This window comes from Cricetulus griseus, chromosome 7, assembly GCF_003668045.3.
Source record: "Cricetulus griseus strain 17A/GY chromosome 7, alternate assembly CriGri-PICRH-1.0, whole genome shotgun sequence".
Classification (NCBI taxonomy): Eukaryota; Metazoa; Chordata; class Mammalia; order Rodentia; family Cricetidae; genus Cricetulus; species Cricetulus griseus.
In genome coordinates, this window is record NC_048600.1 from 34,441,032 (window position 1) to 34,456,886 (window position 15,855).

At 42.9% G+C, this 15,855-nt stretch overlaps 1 protein-coding gene across 2 annotated transcripts in view; it reads right to left on the reverse strand.

The window, feature by feature from the left end:
• The window catches only part of Shisa9 (shisa family member 9), a 296,049-nt gene that overhangs the window by 10,227 nt on the left and 269,967 nt on the right, over nucleotides 1-15,855 (reverse strand). The window contains exons 3-4 of one of the 2 annotated variants that reach the window (XM_035447237.1): nucleotides 11,376-11,531; nucleotides 3,440-3,487 (exon numbers count right to left, since the gene is read on the reverse strand). In XM_035447237.1, coding sequence (XP_035303128.1) covers nucleotides 3,440-3,487; nucleotides 11,376-11,531 — 204 coding nt within the window. The remainder of the gene's footprint in view (nucleotides 1-3,439; nucleotides 3,488-11,375; nucleotides 11,532-15,855) is intronic. The other variant, XM_027424768.2, reaches the window with a different exon arrangement.

A 15,855-nucleotide genomic window follows, 5' to 3' on the forward strand; every position in this document is an offset into this window, starting at 1 on the left:
AGGTACATTAAACAAAGAATATGCTGGGAATCTTCCCTACACACTTACAGGCTCAGATTCTTAGGGGTGGGTGGGTCCAGGACTTCCATTTGCAACTGACGTCTCCAGTGACTCAGGATTAAGTCATTATGTCCCTGTGTGGTCTCAGTCCTGATCCTGTTGAGATGTAATTTTCTTGTGTAGCCTGAGGGAACCCCAGGTTATCTCCAGGGGGATAGGGATGGGGTCCCAGTGTCTTTACCTGTGCACTTGCCTCTGAAAGTCTCTTTCACCATTACTAAGAATAATCTCTGAAGAGTTGAATAGAGACCCTTGGACCAGTGGCCTCTTCTATGTATACTCTAGACCTGTGCTAAGACATTTATTTGCACAGCCTCATAGAGTTACTCCCGAAAACCCCATGGGGAGTGGACACTCTGATTGCCTCTATCTCTGCAATGGTAGAAACAGGAGCACAGAGTATGCCAGCAGTTTGAGTAGGAACACAAAGGCTAACTCCAGTCAAAACAGCAGCATTCTGGAAGTGTCCTTCAAATTATGTATTCCAGTGTAGCTTCAGAAGATCCATACTTATTTAGAAGAACGTTTTCCCGAAAGCTGGCTTCAATTTGATTGTGGCTTTGAAGCATTTTCTTCCTTTTGTGGTTTTCCCACAAACAGGCAGGGATTCCCAGGGTTGAGTACAGTGGATCAACATCAGTGACCACTACAGGTGATGTCCATGGAGAACACTAGGTGCTGAAAGATGAATGTGATGTCTGTCACTTCTTCATGCCATTCCCTGACCTAGCAGACATGATTCTCTCCCAAGGTGAATCAAAACCAATACAGATGGCAGGAAGAAGCAGGCATCTATGGGAATTTTGCTATCATAGTTACAATTTCTTATCCAAACTCTCTGGGAGAGACCAAGCCCCTACCATCTTGACAAAGTTCTCCCGAGGTTCTAAAAGTGGGCCCCCCAACAGTATTGGAGCAACCAGCTGTTAAGATGCCAGCTGATCTACCATAAAATAAAAGATCTGATGTCAAGGGTGTCAGGAAAATGAGTTAACCAAAGTTTAACAACTTTGCATTGGCATGGAACTCTTCAGAACCCCGGGCCTTTCTTCCCCTGCAGGCATTTACCACTCTCTATATGCCAGGGAATATGACATCTGTTTAAACCATTATTCCATTTTTGCAGCCATCTAGGAAGTATCTGGTGTGGTTATCTCCATTTTGCAGGTCAGGAAAGCAGGACTTGGAGTTTGCTACTTTGAATATGCCTGACCAAGTCTCTTCAGAAGCTAAGCAGGGTCAAGTCAGGTTAGTACTTAGATGGGAGAAAATACAGACCGAGAAACTGAATGATTGGCTGAAGGCACCAAGACCAGCAGAGCAAGGGCAGGACTAGGACTCCTGTGTGGCTGGCTGAGTCTAGGCCCAACCCAGCTTGTCTCTTCCTATAAGAAGGGCATGACTTGCAAACCTCAGTCTTGTTTTCATGCTTTGTCTATACAGTGAACAGGTGACATTTGAAAAAGACCAGTGACCCCAAAGGAAGTTGGCCTGGCCCTCTTTTCTCCTCCCATATAAGGTGAAATAAGCACAGGTACACTAAGCACAGCAGCTGGGGGATCCATTTGAACAGGAAACAGCTTTCAAACCTTTGACATGATCTGAAATACTGTCTAAAGACATCAGACCACAGCAGACTGATAAAGGCCAGGATGCAGCCTGCATCCCCAGGGCTGTCATAGAACCCTAATAGCTTTGTTTTTCACAGGCAGAAGGGGGGCAGTATGCATCTCAATTTAGTAGGTCTGCGTGTTCCAAATTGTTTGCATTTCTTAATATGGGATTTGACATGTGAACAATTATTATCCAATGCAGGAACCCAAATCTGCCTCTCTCAAGTCAACAGCTTGGTAGTCAGGGGACTCTCATTAAACACGTGCCTCTTCCCCAGGGTGGAACTTTTGTGCCCCCAGATTTCAAACCAAATTGATTTTGAGCTCTGGAGCCTTTGTCAAATTTCTTCTGCATTTCTTCCTTAAGTCTTAGGAAGATGTCCCATGTTCTCATTTGAGGGTGTTTGTCTCCCAGCAAGATGTCTGCCCAGCAGTAGTAATGTTAAGTGCCCAGGTCAGCAGTGCAGCACTCCAGAAGTTATGGACAACTCAATGCCTGGAGCTCCACCCAAGATCTAGTAAATCCAAAGCTCCTTGAGCAGCAGGGTGCTCACCTTCTTCTAATACAAAAACCATTTGCTTAGTGGTCCTTACCTGCCATGCCCACTTGCTTATATAGCCTGCAGCTTCCAGTTATCCCTCCACTCCACTTTCTTCTCTCTATCCTATACCTATGCCATTTGAACACCATCTGTGTGCAAGAGCATCCTAGCTGGTGTCCCCAACCCCAGTCCAACTTTCCCATTGAGTTTAGTTCCCATTGAGAAGTCAGAATGACCTTTTAAGAAGGCAAAAATGACACACAGGTACCTTGTCTAAAGTTTGTATTGTCTGTCTCCTGCTCATCCTCTGTTCACAGTCAGTAAAGAGTTCTACCTCTACCTCTTTGGGTAGATGTAGGATCCAGCGGTGTATAGTGAATGAAGAATAATGAAAGCAATACTCATGGTTGGTTCTGAAAATAGATGTTCCTACCCTCCAACCCTCTGAGGAACAACTTATCCATTAGCATCAGACAGACATACTCTCAACTTACAGTACCACCTTTAGTGGCCGAATTCCTTTAGTGTGACTCTCCCTTACTTGGACATCCATGACCTAGTTCTGAGCAGGTATGACAATACTCAGCCAAGTTCTGGGAAAATTAAGTAACACAATAAATGTGAAGGGCCAGAACTCTGGCACATAGTATGGAATTAATACTTCAATTATAACCACCACTTGACCTAGTCACCCAACTAGTTAATTCAAAGACTCAACTCAAAAAGTTCCTCAGTCCTGCTGCCCACTCTGCTGGGAAAGTTGAAAACAAATTTGTTCCTTCAAAGTCCAATTCCCCAGACTTATGGTCAACAACTTGACTGTGTTTTTCCCCATGTACCAGCAGCAATACTTCAGGAATTAATTTATCTTGTGTTTTACTTCTGTCGCTTTTGTAGTTCTCTTTGATGAAACTGACTTTCTTGAGATGTATCTAATAGAGGAATTTCCTTAAAATGACAAGTAATGGGAAGTGAACAAAGAAATAGCACATTGTCCCACAACTGCCCTGAGCACGGACACCACACCCAAGTGCATGCATATGTGAGCACACACGCTACAAGACACACCTCTGCACTAGAGATTACACAGACTTATAGGTACCAATTAGAGGAGACACACACATAACCAGGTCACATATAAACACTGGGACTCTGTGTCCCTTCATTATTTAATGTTGAGTTTGACAACACCTGGACAAAGAGGGAGCAAAAGTAATACGGTACCTTTTGGTGACTTAAGCGTCGACACTGCCCAGTCACCATCAGAATTTCCTAAAAAAATAACAATCAAGAGATGCTGATCTGGTTGCCAGGAAGCCCATGCTGTGGTACCCTCACACCCAGGTGGCATTTGCTGTCTCAGCTGCAGTGTCCAAGGAATCTGGCCTCAGGGGACCCAGGAAACAAGGAAGTGAGCTAGTATGAACTTGCAGTAGGTATGTAACTGTTCCTACAAGACCTAACAGGATATCAGGAGAGACATACCCTGAGCATCCAAGGCAACAGCAGCAGAGGAAGGATTAACAAACAGTAGTCTGCTTATAAGTTTCAACTCACTATGAGAGGTTGGTTTCAGTAATATGTACACAAGTGAACAAGATATGGAATTTGCTTCCTGTTTGCTACAGATATTCTTCTGAAAGAGGGTATATCATTGTTAAGGCACACTCCAATCCCAAGGCTAGGGCATGCCCTCATGCCCATATTTGTAAATGCTGCATTGGGTACAACCTGCCTTTCCAAATGCTTACGTGTGAAAAATACTGTTGAAAGAGTGAGTGAATTCACTCTTCTCCAAAGTCACTTTTCTTAAGTAGAAAAACTCCCCAGCAAAGCTAAAGGGATTAAGCTTGTTCTCAGAGAACCCCATAATGAGTAATTCGCTGTTTTACAGAACAAGTATGTGACTGGGATTTGAGTTATAAATCAGGTTTTCCAAATCTAATTCCAGATGTGCCCAGTAGCCCCTGGGCAAGTAGTCTCTTTCACAGAGCTTCAAGGGACATCTCGTAGAATAAACAATTTTGAGAAGAACTCTGATTGTACCCCACTTCTTCATTAGCATCTTCTGTAAAATTGAATTTAAAGTGAAACAACCTCTGCCAATGAAAGCCTCACCCTATTGGCTGCTAGCCTGACCTATCAGCGAGTGCTACTGGCTCTCCTCTTTCCTAGGAACCTATTTGGGGAGACTAGTCCTGAACACTTTCTGTACTTCCAGAGACCAACAGGCTGAGAGGAGATCGAGGGAGTAGCCTGTGGCCAGTATGATTATAGAGCACAGATCTGACCCCATTTAAATATTTCTGGTTGGCCTCCCTGGCATGCCAAAGAACTTTTAAATTGCCATGTACCCCCTGGGGATCCGAACCCTACACCCTCAGCACTCACTACAGAATGGAACTGGGAACGGCAGGAGAGTGAGTTAACATTCAGTGCCCTGCCTGCTATGCTTCACCATGTCTTCTCCCCTCTGGAAATAGACATAGAGCCCCAGATCTTCCTTTGCTTGTTCACACTAGTCTGACTAGCCCCCAAGCCACAGGCTCCAAGGAAGGAATCTTCCCCTAGAATGAAGTTTGCCTTTGAGGTAGGATCCGGTCTTCTGTCACCTTTCTCCAGCTTTTTGTCACCTTTGCCCAGCTTCCACGTCATGGTGTAGGGCTGACCAGGTGGTAACAAATTTTCTTCTAAGACTCCACTGACAATGAGTATAGTAATAAGAGGATGGCCGGATGCACGGGCTCCTGAACAGGTACTTAGTGGTATTGGCTGCCATTAGAGGAATATTTGGAGATGAAATTGCTTATTAAAAGGAGATGGACCTTTTTAGACCAAACAAGGACTGTAGAAAGGAAAGGGCGATGAAGGAAGTGTGCTGACTTATTTCTTACCTTTATTGGGATGTTTTAACTCAGTTACACTCAGTACCATGGGGAAGTTTTTAGCTTCACAGCAAAAACAACTGACACCTTGGTGTAGGGAATGTGCCCTACAGAAGAAGAGGAAGTGGAGAATGGGTCTTGAAAACTCTTTTGTCTAGTGGTATACTCTGACAGTCACAAATAGCCCTGTAAAGACATCATTTTGTGCAAACAATAGGGTTTCCAAGTCAAACCATCTTAAATGTGAACTTGATTACTTAACTGTGCTGAGCCTCAGTTTCTCCATTAGTCATACCCCAGTATAGTACGTTCATTGTCTCCCTTGGATATGTCCATCAGTCACACCCCAGTACAGTACATCCACTGTCTGTCTTGGACATGTGCTGCTTTGGAGTTCAGTGGCATTAGCCTCAGCTAATATCTAACTTTAAAAAAAAACCAGAAGTCATCAGTCAGTTCATGGCTGAGAACGCCATATATTTCTTTTGGTTTTGGTATGAGATACCCACAGTGAGGCTAGAGAGGGAATCCCTGCATCATTGCTGATGTTTTCCATTTTTATTGGAAGATGCACTGTATTCTACAAAAATGATTATCTGTCCAATAGCAAAAGGGAAATATTTTTCTTAATATAAAATTAAACTTTGGGTTAAAATGAAGGCATGTAGCATTTCATTTTCATGCTGGTAAATTCCTTCTTTCTTACACTGGGTGGGAAGATTGCATTGAGCTACATACATAGCCTATGATAAGGGACCTCCAACAGTCTAGGAGCTCAAGCCTCAGAAATCTAGAATCAGAGATCAGGGCAGATGGGAGTTAAATATGGACTGCAGGCAACTTCCTGTTTGCGATGTCTATTGGGAATTACATAGTAGGATGGAGTTTTCCCTGCTCTGGAGATAGGAGTACTCCCTCTCTGAAGCACCAGGCGATCTTTAGGGATATCTTCATGGACACCTCTGCCTTACTAGTATTGTACTAGGAAGAGGTACAGCAGTCCACACCATGTACCTGCCCAGCATGTGGTGACCTGTGTCAAGGAAGGTGAATACATAGTCATGTCAACCTATAAGGCACATTTCTCAGCTTCAATCTTGATTGGAAACATCTCCAAACTGTGAAGGGAGCCAGGTGAGTGATGTGTCCCTTTTGGTGGATAGTAGCATACACACATCTGCATCCCATTTCTTGCAGACTTAGATGGAGGAAGTGAAGTGGCTTGGGCTGGCCTTGCTAATTGTTAGGATTCACAGGAAAGTATTTTGTTGTTTGTTCTCTTGCTTGTTTTTTGCTTGTTTCCAGATTCCTAAAGTGAGCTAACTTTCAGCATGTATTTCTTTCTCAAACTGGTATCAAGAATATGGATTCTGCTCTCTCCCTCAAATCAAATTGTGTGCCATTCAAGGTCCTAGTGTATGTGGGAAATTAGAAGGACATGACTAGCAGGCAGTTCTTCTGGAAGGAAAAATGTAATAGGCCGTAGTAGTTACTACATGTGAAGAACTTTTCCTAAGCTCTATCATTGGCTCCATGTAAGCCATTCACTATATGTACTTATGAATTTGTCTACACAGGAGAAACTGAGACCCAGGGAACCTAATTGTTTCTAAATTGCATTGATAATGTTGGGGTCAGGACTTAAAACTCAGTCCTGACCAATTTTAGTGTCATGTACATCCTTCCTTCTTGCTGGTTACCTAAGGTTCTGACTTGGCATGATGGCTTTATAAAGGGCACTGATAGTTTGAAATGCCCCATATGGTACTGTGTACTGGAGACATTGTAGATGGTATTATATAGGTCCATACCTCAGTGTCACCTATAGACAAGGGACACCAAATTCAGTGCCTGAATAAATGAAATCTAATTCCAGCATACTTTCCCCCACAGAATCCTGTGTGGCTCAGTCCCTGACATTTTCCTCTTGTATACTAGTCTTTCACCAATAACTTAGCAGTGAGCCCTCTGGGAACAGACCATTTTACTGTCGCATGTCCGATATGACCAAACAGTGTGTGTCAAGGCCCTGAAGTCTAAAAGAAGAAAGTTCTAAGAATGAAGGGGGTGATTTCAATAAAACAGCAAAAACAGAATACAAGACAAAGGGCATCAGGTTTGGGGATCTAAATTGGGGCTTAAAAAAAAAATCATGGTATAACCCTTTCTTCAAATCTGATCTCCCACCAAACTAGCAGTAGGTGAATGAGATGTTTCAGCCCCACAGTTATTCTGGTAACTAGAAGAGGTGGAATAGTTTCATATTGCAATTATCAAAATTGGAGTGGTGTTGGGGACCATCCAACCCTGCTCCCTTGCTTATTATATGAAGTAGAAGTCTAGGCGTTTCAGTGGCTGGCTCAGTGGCACACAGCTAAGTAAGGGCAGAGCCTGAACATTCTAGCTACACCTGAGAGATAAGCACCTGATGCTTTGGATATTAAAGCATTCAAGGTAGATTTTTTTAAGTCGGCAGTTAACACTACAGGTTGGCTAGACCCTCCTTATCCACTGGATTGAAAGTTTTTACACAGTGGGTCTGGCTCTGGGAGGTTGCCGAGCTTTAGATGGCAAACCATTTTTAAACAGCCTTGCCCCTGGGTGGTAATGATCTTCTGATGGAATAGATCACCCCCCCCCCTACACACACACACACTGGGTTTGCATTACACCTTAATAAAGAACCCTTGAAAGAACATTTACTATGGGATTTGAAGTTCACTGATGCAGACAGACTCTGAAGTCCTGGAGATTGACTGGGTCAGGCTGTTCCTCAGTCAGTCACAAACTGACACTCCACTCAAAGGCAATGCACCAATCACCCATGGCTCAGTTAGAGCCCAAGAACTCCACAGTTTTCTGAGGAGAGGAAGGGAAGCAAGTTAGCCATTTACTGGGTTGGGGCAAAAATCCCAATAGAGATTCTTCCATTTGCTACAAGATACAAAGATGATTTCTTAAAACCCAGCTAGTATCTGATTCTTGTCAAAGGCAAGCTTATTCATTCATGCAAAAAACATTCCAGGAGTTCCTGGTCACAGAAGAAAGGCCTACATATGGAGGGTCAAACATATTTTCATATTGCAAATTTCATTCCAAATGCTCTGCGGACATTTCTTGTCTAAAGCAACTCTGCAGAAATCCCAGGGAGGATCAAGGAGCTGTGTTGGAACATTCATTAATTATTTACCCTAAGAGCTACTAAGTATCTGGTTTGTGTGAGGGTCTAAGTTAAAGAAATGAGTTGCATGGAATAATTTGGCTAGTTCCCAAAGAAATAAAACACATCTGTGTTGATTATTTTTAATGTCTAAAGGAGAAGCTCATATAACAACAGATGTTATTTGTCACTGAATTTCAGGGTCCTGAAAGGGAGGGGGCAGACTAGTACTTGCAGGTTGCTGCAGTCATGTGAGCAGTGAAGACATGCTCATCTGTTTTCCTCAGCAATACTACTTCTCATAAAATGTGGATGCATAGGATGTACATGTTATACAAGAACGGTCTGGATCAAGAAAATTGATGGCTATATAGCTCCCCAGGAGCTAGGGGAGGCAGAAAAAGAAAGCATGAGGCTTGGATAACTAGTAGGGAAAGCCTTACCAGGAAGGAGATTTAGAAAAGCCTGTCTGTCAATTAAGCATGTGACCTTGGCACTATACACTTTGCTCAGTCTCTTCTAATCCTTCCATCCTGAAGGCTTAGGCAATTGGGGAATAGGAGCTCTTCGACTTCTGATACAAACACTAACCACCTAGCCTGTCTCTGGCCTTATGTGAGGTTTCAATACACTTGTTTTATGAGTATTATTATCATTATCAACCACAGATACCACAAGCATCAGAGCCACATCGTAGTGAGTGTCTGTACTTTGGGTTCTGGGGTTAGGATATTTCATAGCTGAATGAATCAAAGAATACCTACTATCCTTTCTCTCCTGAGGGGCTAGAAGAAAATAAGATGAGCAATTGATAGAAAAGACAGCATATCTGTGGCATCCTCTATTTGTCCAGTGTTTCCTGGGACCAGAACTATATGAGAAGAAAAGAATAACAGTTAGAAGAGCAGAAAGATCTCCACTAATCACTCAAACGGAATTCCACCCTAAGGGAGTTGTTCTGGGACTCAAAGGTCCTGATAGCCAACCCATTAGTGAAGGAGAAGAGTCCTCTGTTAAGGAGGATATTTAAAGACAATGACGAAGACCTTCTGGGAGGACCCAAGCTCAGCCTGAGAGAAGATAGAACCAAGAAAGGAGTCAGCATGGCCACTCACTGGAGAGTGGAAACCTGGGAAAGAGGGGCATAGTGAATGATGTCACTCAGCTTGTTCACTTGAAAGGTCTCTGTCTACACATTTTATAAACTGGAAAACTGAGGACTACTGAGGGTTGGGTGTTGCACAGTCACCCAGAAGCTATGTGGTGGAGCCAGGATTTGAGTTCATATCTGTCTGGTTCTTTTCAGCTCCTTAAAACATAAACTCAGAGAAGAGGCAGGCTAAGTGGAAAGGCAGGCTTAAAAACCTCTCCTCAAAGAGAGGACTACAGAATGGAACTCACAGTATGTAACAAGAAGGAAACAATTTTCTTGTGTTTGGAGTGAGCAAGAATGTAGGAAGCAGGCACTGCATTTGGGAGAGGACAGGAAGAGCAAGCAGTGGACAGAGGGTCTAGTTCTCTTGAGTGCCGGCTTGTAGAGGAGTCTAAGTCAGTAGCCCTCAGCTTTGGCTTCATATTAGAAATATCTAGACTTTTAAAAATCTCACATACAAGGGTGTTTAGTCATGTATCTCTGTGCACCTTGTGCATTCCTGGTGTTTATGGAGATCAAAAAAAAAAAGTGTCAGATCCCCTGGAATTAGAATTACAGATGGTTATGAGCCACCATGTTGGTGCTGGGAATTGAACCAGGGTCCTCTGAAAGCCACTGAGCCATCTCTCCAGCCCCCTTTGTTTTCTTTTTCAAATGACCATGTCTGAGCTCTATCCTCACCCAGCTCGGTTAAAATCCCCAAGGCACACTGGGACCAGAGAACTGTTTACTGCACTCATTTGATGCTGGGCCATCTCCATCATTGAGAACCTCAGTTGCCACAACCAACCACAAATCAGGAACTGACAACTTTTCTGTGGCCGTGACTTCATCCAGTGGAATGTGTCTGAGAGCAAAGCACCATGTTCAAGCAGGAGAGACAGAGGAGACATAGAGGGAGATGGGTACTAGGGTAACAGAGGCAGCAAGGAGACATGAGAAGGAGAAGGGGACTATGGTGATAGAGGCAGCTGTTCAGTCTCAGCTCTGTTTCCTGCTGCTGTTCGGTGTGTTGAATCACTGCTGTAGTTGATGTTCCTTAATGTAGTCATTGAGCTAATAATTGTGTTTCTTCCATGGATCAGTGAGACAGCATGCTTAGGAAGTCAAATGTAGTACTATACATTTGGCAACAACAATATTTGTAGCAGCTCTAGAGTCTAGAGACTAGACCACCCTTCCCCAGGAAATGTTACATCCTGGAGGAGAGAGACTGCCTGAGCAAAGATTGTGCACTAACCATAGCTTCTCAGAGATGGCAGAGGATGTGTGGGTGATTGACATGACCTTGTTAGAAGTCCAGGCATTGTTAAGACTGACAGGCCAGATTCCACACCTGAGGGTCCCAAGGACTACCTAAGGCAGATGGGGAATGATTAAGTGGGTTAAACATAAGTGGGACCACATGAGCATCCAGGTTATTCTCCCCAGGAAAGAGTCTTAACTAAACAAGTGCTCCAGATGATCACCCTGCCCAGACAGCAAGGCAGGACTCAACTAGTTCAGAGGAAGAGTCCTGGTTCTAGATAAATGGGTAGATAGAGGGAAGATAGATAGATAGATAGATAGATAGATAGATAGATAGATAGATAGATAGATGACAGATTCATAAATTGACATATATACATAGATAATAGATTTGTAAATAGATATGTATATACACACATAGATGATAGATAATAGATTCAAAGACATATATACAAAGATATAGATAGATGATAGATACACACAGATGTATACATACATAGGCAAATGCATACATAGATATGCACATGAATTTTTTAATAATATAAACATAACATATGATAAATAGGCAGATGAATGATAGATGATAAATGATAAATAAGGAGAGAAAATAGGTTTAATAAAGAAATAAGAGTAAAAAATAAAAAAGTCTACTTGGAGAAGCCAAGTAGAGGAGCAGGGGCGGTAAGAAAACAGATTTATGCAGAATATCCTTACCTACTGCCTTTAAGGAGGCATACTTGTTGAGCTCTTTGCCTGGAGGCTGCTGTTCATATGGATTAGAAATCTGGCCCAGGTTGGGATAAGAATGTGGGTGTCCCATTTGCTGGAGCAGAGGAGAAGTGGGCACTGCATTGTTCATCTGAGTGGTATCTGAAAATGGAGAGATAAATGGTCATAAACAGAGCAGGACCTTCCAAGCACGCCCTACCATCATCACATCCCTCCAGCCTAAAACCTTCCCAATACTGTGGACATGCATGGAAGAGCATCAGCCAGAATGGTAACATGTCAAGTTTCTATCACTGTACAGCTACTCATGTTGTCAAAACAGTGTGTGATACAACAGAGAAATGGCTCAATGGTTAAGAGTCCATTGTGCTTTTGTAGAGAATGCAAGTTCTGATATTTAGCACTGGTATTTAGCATTTCACAAACACCTGCAACTCCAGCTCCAGGTCACCTGACATCTCAGGCCAACCTGAGAACTTGTACTCATATGTACATACCCACACAGACAAACAGAGACTCAGAATTAAAATTAAAAGAAATATTGTAAAAATAACAAGATTTGGGGACTGGGGAAATGGCTGGGTGACATGAGTTCAAATCCCAGCATCAGTGTCAGGAAGGCAGGAGTGTGCATGTGTGTGCATGTCTGCCTGCACTTCTAGAGCTAGTGGGCAGAGACAGGCCAACCCTTGGAGCTTTCCAGCCAGCCTAACAGAGACAACAACTTCAAAATATTTAGCTTCTGCCTGTGTGTGCACTGATGCATACATCCCAACACACACACACACACACACACACACACACACACACACACACACACTTTGGAACAAACAGGATTTGTGCAGCAAGAAGTTCAACTTCAGTAAATATAACTCAAAGAGCTCCTAGCATCTACCCCTTTGCCAAGAAGCTGATGAATAGGAGGACTGTAGGTCACCAGTGATGGCAAGAGTGCTGGAACAGAGATGTTAGAAGCTTGAGACCTATGTGCAACCTGCTCAGCCTGCCATAGCTGCAGAAAGGAGCCTGGCACACTGAAATGTACACTATATGTGTATGTGAAACAGACAATGTCACCTCTGGCAACCAAACCTACAGAAATATATAATAGCCAGATTGTAAGGATATTTGCTCAGAAACTCTTTTTGTACTATTTCATTGTTTTGTTTATTAATGTAAACTGAAAAAAAAACTTAACTACTATTCTTTTTTTTTTTTTTTTGAGATGGGGTTCTGTAGCTTTGGAGCCTGTCCTGGAACTCACTCTGTAGACCAGACTCGGGAATTCTTAAAAATATTTCACATATGGGTTATGTGCACGGATCATGCATGGATATGGTAGAATATCATGCAACTGTTAGGGGGAAAAGGTTTTAGAGTAAATCCACACTATATGTCTAGGAAGTTTCCAGAGACTGGACAGGAAGCATGCATGGTGGTGTAAATTTTACAGTGTTTATCTTAGAAAAGAAAACGTGCCTGTTTCTGCACACAAAGGCTTACATAAGCTAAACAGAAGATTAAAAGGAACATGTATTGAATACTAACTACTTAGAAGGGACTGAAAATCATATGAAGGGAATTTCCAGAAAGTTCATCTCATCAATGCATTCTGAGATGAGATAAAAAAGAAAAGTAGAGTATCAGTCAGGTTTGGCAGATGAGGGAAGGCACTAGAAGAGGTTACAGGCAGAGGAAATGGGCAGGTGGCTTTGTGACTGGAGGGAAGACGGCAGGTTCATGTTCAGGCTCAGAGCCTGGGGCCTTGGTCTCTAGACACGCATGACTAGAAAATACAGCATGAAGGAAGTAGAACAAGATGAGGCAGCAGAAGCTGGCAGAGCCCAGCCAGCTCGTTGAGGGACCCCATCTTCACCTGGAGAACAATGAAATAAGGTTTAAGGGGAGAAATGGTCAATCCAGGAGAGTCAACCAGGGTCCAGTCTCAACCAGGGAATCTGGTAGGATCTCTCCAGTTTCAGGAAGCACCTGTGTTCCTCAAGATGCACACTGCCACCATGATGCTGGGGCTACCTCGTGAGATGCCATTAGCTGGTACTCACACTCACTTTCTATCTTCAGCTCTTGGCTGCTGACAGCTCACACAGCTGTTGGTATGCAGAGGCTTGCGCTCAGCTTATGGGGCCACCATGCCAGGTTTGGTGTACTTCAAACACTTCACCCTCAATACCTGGGTGGTCTGCAAGAAATGCCTCACTGCCATTAAGGTGCAAAGTACAACCACTTGCTTCAAGGTAGAGGTGACGACAGAGATATTGGTGGGTGCTCAATAACTCCATGGATTGGGAGAGGTTTAGGACTAGGGTTTTCCATAAAGGATCAGACTTTGCATACCTCCATTGCAGCTATTCAATCTACCATTGTAGGAAGAAACTGGCCTGAATGGTATACAAAGAATAGTCATGTCTATTTCAGTAAAAGTTCATTTTCAAAATCAGGTGATGCCAGGTTTGGTTCAAAGGCTTTTATTTGATCAGCCCTGTCTACATTTTACCTGACACCTTCATACTTGTATGGCTATTGTACCTTCCCTTTGTGCTTCTGAACACATGCGTGTGTGTGTGTGTGTGTGTGTGTGTGTGTGTGTGTGTGTGTGTGTGTGTGTGTTCTCTGAAAAGCAGTCACCAAGAGCCATGAACTGAAGCCCTACCTCAGTCTCTGTATGTAAATGATGCAATTCATGACATATGGATATTTTTGAATTCAGAAACCAGTGAACCCAGTTGTAAGGAGACAGGGTACCATAACTGCTTCACAAATATAGGGAGTATGTTTTTATCACTACAAATGTCTGGCCTATCACATAAACCCAAATGTCTAGAGGGGGTGCTGTGAATCACAAACCATCTAATCCAGCTTCAGGCTGGCATCCAAGAGGTAAGGTGTCCTGCTGCCACAGCTTTTGGCTCACACCAAGTGATGAAAGGAAAGGTGTTGATAAGATATGGCACTCACTATGCCCTGGGCCCTGAGATGCTCCTACATTTTCTTATGCAGATCCAACCTCCAGCAGGTATGTCTTCTACCCCTGGAAATGTCAGGCCAAGCAAATATTTTCCCAAATGCTGGTCCAATGGAAAGAAGCTCAGCATATATCATCATCTGATATGCTCTGTGTTTCTTTGTGTGTGTGATTTCTTTTACTGTATGGCCACTGTGTTTATAAATTCAGAATCACCACTCCCTTTAATATGCTTCTTCATTTCTATCAGAGTCATATAATTAGCTGTCAATCATATTAACTGTCTGAGTGTGGGCTTGCCTAGAAATCATGAGATAAGACCTTAAATGGAAGCATACTTGGGGTATTATGTGAGGAAACACTTGCAGCAGAAGGGCAGGAGACACAAGGAGGAATGAAGCAAAGAATGTGACATCTAAGAAGATACACTGGTGGTGAACTGGTTTAATGTCACTCTGGAATTCTGCTGCATGGTGTTGAGTGCCTCCTTTGCAATATATCACTACAGGTACAATGGGGGGCTCCCTTTGTGTTTACATAGCAAGTCTCATCCATTGCTGATTGAGGATCCTTCTTAAAAAACTCAACTCTCAGATCGAACTTAGGTTTGTATCAAAATGGCAATTCTCTTGCCCCACTGCCTTGCTACCAAGCTACATTAGAAACTTCCAGATGGAAAGCAGGATGAGAGGCACAAAGATGAAGTTTATAGTGGAATAAAAGAACTAAATCCTGGTTTTAATCTCATAGTAGGGTGACTATTGACAATAATGAATTGTCTATCTATAATACCTAAAAGAAAGGATTTTTCATGTTCTTACCATGAAGATATGATAAATGATTTGAGGTTATGAATATGTTGATTGACATAATTGAATCATTATGTGGTGTGATCCATGTATCAGGGTACTGCACTTTACCCCTGGATGTGACAATCACTGCATGTCAATACAAAGTGAGATAAAGCTTCTAAGTTTGACTGAGTGGTGCATAAAGAAAGCCCAAGGACATTAGTAAATTAATGACTCAATGCCAGTTCTTTTGTCCCCCTCCCTCAGGAAGAGATCTTAAACACTGGTTTATCTAGTTAGAACTGACATCCTCAAAGTCAGTCCTCCAGCATGAACCTAGTCCTCCATCCTCTCCATCATGCATCCTGGACCCTCACCACTACACTTAAATGCTATTTCTAAGCTCACCTAGGAATGCTAACCACTTCATTAAAGGAGGAAATGACTATAGAGATGTTCTGCACAGGACATTTTGGGACAGCTTTTATATTATTAAACAGAATACTTAATATTCCATTACAGTGCATTTGCTTTTAGATTATTTCTGCTAAGTTTTGTGCTGCCTCAAGGCCACTGAGTGGTTATTGAACATAAGTAGGTATGATGGAGAGAGCCCACCAAAATGAACCCTCTCACAAGAAGAAACGAGGCTGCCCCCAAGTCATGCTTCTGTTTCACATTCAGAACCATA